Raw genomic sequence first — 4607 nt, forward strand, 5'->3', positions numbered from 1 at the left:
ATTTATTTCTGAAAATTCTTTTCTTGTGTCATAAAGTCAGTGTGCCTGTGGCAATGAGAGATTACCTAAATAGTAAGGGGAAGGGAGCAACAAAATCAGCATGTGTGTGACTGTCCTCTGCTAGGGTTTGTAAGGGCTTTCAGCAGGAAGGTAGGGGCAGCAGCATCTTAGAGAGAAAATCCTGGTGATTGACACAGCTCACCAAGTAAGGCTCACACAGCAAATCCCAAAGACTTTGAACTACCTCCAGCTTCTCTGGAATGGCCAGTTTGTCAAAATGCCTATGGAATGGACTTCTGCACATCCTTCAGGTTACAGCTGACATTTACTCCTAAAGCTTTTTAATAACCAAACAGCATTTTACAATAAGGTAATTAATGGCATCTTATTTTGGTATTTATGTGACTTAGGATTCTTTTCACATTCTTAATATTGTTTGACATTTTGAACATATGATGCCTAACTCTTTTGTGTGACTTTAAAAAAAAAAAATAGATGGATAATTAAGAGACGGTTTGATTTTGGTGAAGGGAAAAGCAATATAATAAAAGTGTGTGACCAGCACAATATCACTAAGGAAAAGGAAGATTCAGAGAGACCCACAAGAGGTACAGACAATAAAGGCACACATACACACACAAAAAAAATAGCAAGTACTGAATAGTTTTTTTCCCCTTCCCTCATGCATTGACGCAAATATCAAAAACAAAATAGTTTTTGTTTAAGCTCAGAGAAATAAAGCATTCTGTTGGCTTGGAATCTTAATTACTATCACTCCAATCTTGCCTAATTAGAATCTCTTTCATAATGAGGAAAATTATTTTCAAAGCTAATGAATTTACAAGCAGATGCATTGCTGTCTTCCCAGAATAAATTACCCACATTCCTTACACGCATATTTTCATTACCCACTCTAATTAATATTAGTACTTAAACCATGTGGGCTTGGTTTCACTGTTAAAGGAAATTTTCCTTTGTTTTCAGAGAGTATAAAAGATCATGATTTCCCTACTTGTAGACACTGAGGCGTGCATATAAACTTAATTTTGGTTTTTTGACAAAATGGAAATTATTTCATCCAAGCGATTCAATTTATTGACTTTTGCCACTTTAAGCTTATTGACATCAAACATCTTTTGTGCAGATGATTTAATGATAACCAATCCTCACAGCAAAGAAAATTATGACAAATATTTTGAGGTAAGTTGTTTTTTTTTTTTTTTAATTTAACATGAGTGGTGTTAATGACATAATATCTGTACTGAGTCTAATGGTTTTGTAAAATGTAAAGAATAAGTTAGTTTGTGCTTTGCTTTTGGGTTAAACTTCAGCCTTGCTATAACAGTGTAATGATGTAACTTGTATTACTTAGCACAACAGCAAACAACCCGGCTTCTCTAAGGACAATTTAAGTAGACAACTAACAACAGTAACAAGAAGACTGTGGCAAATCTAAATCTAAGTAAAATGTTTATTTCCAGATAGTGAGATTACAAGTTTTTCTTTCCTTCTTTATGCTTTTCTAGAATTTCCAAATTTTCTGAAATGATAATGTATTATAGTTCACAATCAGAAAATATTATTTAAACATCTTCATACAGATCAACTGTCACAACAAAACAACAACAATAAGAACAAAAAAAAAAAACCCTTTGCCATATTCTATTGTGACTCATAACGACCCTATAGGACAGGGTAGATCTGTTCCTTGGGTTTCCTAGACTGAATCTTTGCAGAAGTAGACTGCCACATCTTTCTCCAATGGAGCAGCTGGTGGGTGCAAACCACTAACCTTTCAGTTAGCAGCCGAGCACTTAACCACTGTGCCACTAGGGCTTCTTCACAGTACAAGTAAATTTAATTAAAGAGTCACTGTATTTTGCATGAATTTATAGCGTTGGTATATCAGTGGTGGGGAAACCCACAAACCAATCAGTTCTTTACTAAAGATGCATTTCTAATAAAAAATACAACTAGTTTCTTGAGAAATGCTTTTGGAGTAGAGTTCAGACTCAAAAAAAAAAACCAAACTCACTGCCAGCGGGTGGGATCTGACTCATAGTTGACCCCTCCTTGGGTTCCTGAGGCAGTATCACTACGGAAGTAGATTGCCCAACCTTCCTTCCGAAGAGTGGCTGGTGGGTTTGAACTCCTAGCCTTCTGCTTAGCAGTCAAATATCTTAAGCACTACGCCACCAAAGCTCCTGGAGTTCAGACTTGAGAAAGGTAAAAAGAAATTCATCTTGACCTCCTACAACTATACCCCAAACCCATGTTAGCATCAGTGCCCATGTATTCAGCACTCTGGTCTTTAAAGAGGGAGAGAAAAATAAGAGACATGGAGAGGGAGTGGCAAGGTTTCTCTAAAATCAAAATACATAAAATATTTCATAAACGAGATGGATCAAAAGACTAGAAGAGAATAACTGCAGTAAAACTTTCGCCTCATTTCAATACTTCATTATGTTCCTGCTGCTTGAACACATTACTATAGTTACTATATATATTTTATTAATATTTTATAGTTGTCTTACAATAGTCTAGGGACTGAGAAACTAGATTGCTTTAAGCTTAATGCAAATTATTTATTTAAAAATTCTGCATATGAGAACACAGACTTTGTTTATAGCCTTAACAATTCTGCAGATTAAAGTCTGAATTCAATTCCAAATCGAAGTCTGTTCCTTGTAACAATAAGAAATGATTGTAATGGTCATTTCTACTTATAGCCTAGAGGAGACGCCAAAGGGGAAAAGGAAAGAGGCCTCAATTCTGAAGAATTAAAAGACTGGGAACCAAAAAACATCATTAAGATGACTACACCTGCAGTCAACAAAATGCTACGCTCAGTCACCTACTTGCCCCTGAGATTTGGGAGGACCACGGAAGAACAAAGTCCTGCACCAATGGCCAACTTGCCCCTGAGACTTGGAAGAAATATGGGGGGAAGCATCCTGAGACGTGTTCCTAATCTGCCCCAAAGGTTTGGGAGAATGGTAGCGGCCAATAGTGTCACTCAGGCATTGAGTGATTTAATCCAACAATCCATGGATTCACCATCCATCAGTGAGTTACTTTCCTCCATGACCTGCCAGTCCCAAGAAATCCAGAATCCTGGCCAAAATCTCCCAAGGTAACACTAAAAACCAGTTAACATACATTAAAAGTTATAGAAAGCTGGTCCAGAAACTTGCAAAACGTTGTATCTTATCAAAGTGTCTAAGAAGGAGAACAACAAGAATATAGGGGAATAAATGCCTACACATCTAGAACTGCAGAAGGCCAGGTATAGAGTAATAAGATGGTTTCTCCTAAACCACACATGGGCATCAATCTCATTACTCTATACTCACACATGATAAGTCCATGCAATGACAGGATTGGGAATTTAACTCTGTACTATGTTGTCTGGCATTCAACCTCCCTGGTATAGAAGGTCCCATGTGAGGGAGTTGCCCACAAGTATTAAGGTTGCCATCTCAGTGACTTAGGTCCCAAATTCAGCAGGTTTTCTTCACCAACTTTTAACCAGCTTTTTTCTTTTTCCTAGATCTTATTTTATTTACCAAACGTATTATCACTTTGCATCAGTTAATAAGTAGTTAATAGTATCAGAGCCCTGGTGACACAATGGTTAAGAGCTCAGCTGTTAATTGAAAGGTTGATGGTTCAAACCTATCACTGGTTCCATGGGAGAAAAGACCTAATGAATTTACAAGCACATACGTTGCCAATCTGCTGGCATCTGCTCTTGTAAAACTTCTGGTCTAGCAAACCCTGTGGGGTAGTTCTACTCTATCCTTTCAGGTCACTTTTTGTGATTTTGTGAGTCAAAATCAACTTAATGCCACAGAACAACAACAATATCTATACAAATCAGAAAGCAAGGCACTGTAAGAGATTCAAAATTAATTATAAGCTACCTACCTATTATTACCTAGTACAGTTGTTGTTGTTGTTATGTGCCGTCAAGTCAGACCCGACTCATAGCGACCCCTCCTTGGGTTTCTGAGGTGGTATCACTACGGAAGTAGATTGCCCAACCTTCCTTCTGAGGAGTGGCTGGTGGGTAGAGAGTACATGTGAAAAATAATAATAATAAAAAGCACGATTTAATGCACAATGGAACATGATAGTTTATTTAAGACCTGAAGGAAGTAAGGTGGCAAGCTGTATCTTATCAGTAAGACCTTCTCAGACAACCCCTGTTGTTGTTATGTGCCGTCGAGTGGGACCCCGCTCATAGCGACCCCTCCTTGGGTTTCCGAGGCAGTATCACTACGGAAGTAGATTGCCCCATCTTCCTTCAGAGGAGTGGCTAGTGGGTTTGAACCGCCAGCCTTCTGGTCAGCAGTCAAGTGCTTTAGGTACTACGCTACCAGAGCTCCCCAGACAATCCTAGGTCTCCCTTAAACTGTTTTATTTCTCTCCACAGTATTTATCCCCATTTGGCATATTATATATTTGGTGTCTCTTCTCTTTACTAGAATTTCAGTTCTGTAACTCCAATAATTTTTGTTCATTGGCATATCCCCAGTGCATAGAACTGTGCTATATATGTTGTTATTTGTTGTTATGTGCTGTCGAGTCAGACCCGACTCATAGCG

General features: G+C 38.0%; 1 protein-coding gene across 1 annotated transcript in view; it reads left to right on the forward strand.

Moving 5' to 3' along the window:
• The first annotated feature begins 1062 nt into the window (after positions 1–1062).
• NPVF (neuropeptide VF precursor) overlaps positions 1063–4607 on the forward strand; it is a 4678-nt gene continuing 1133 nt past the window's right edge. The window contains exons 1-2 of the mRNA XM_007945775.1: positions 1063–1200; positions 2730–3133. Coding sequence (XP_007943966.1) covers positions 1063–1200; positions 2730–3133 — 542 coding nt within the window. The remainder of the gene's footprint in view (positions 1201–2729; positions 3134–4607) is intronic.

Source organism: Orycteropus afer, unplaced genomic scaffold (genome assembly GCF_000298275.1).
Source record: "Orycteropus afer afer isolate SDZICR_OR568_19922 unplaced genomic scaffold, OryAfe1.0 scaffold00008, whole genome shotgun sequence".
NCBI lineage: Eukaryota > Metazoa > Chordata > Mammalia > Tubulidentata > Orycteropodidae > Orycteropus > Orycteropus afer.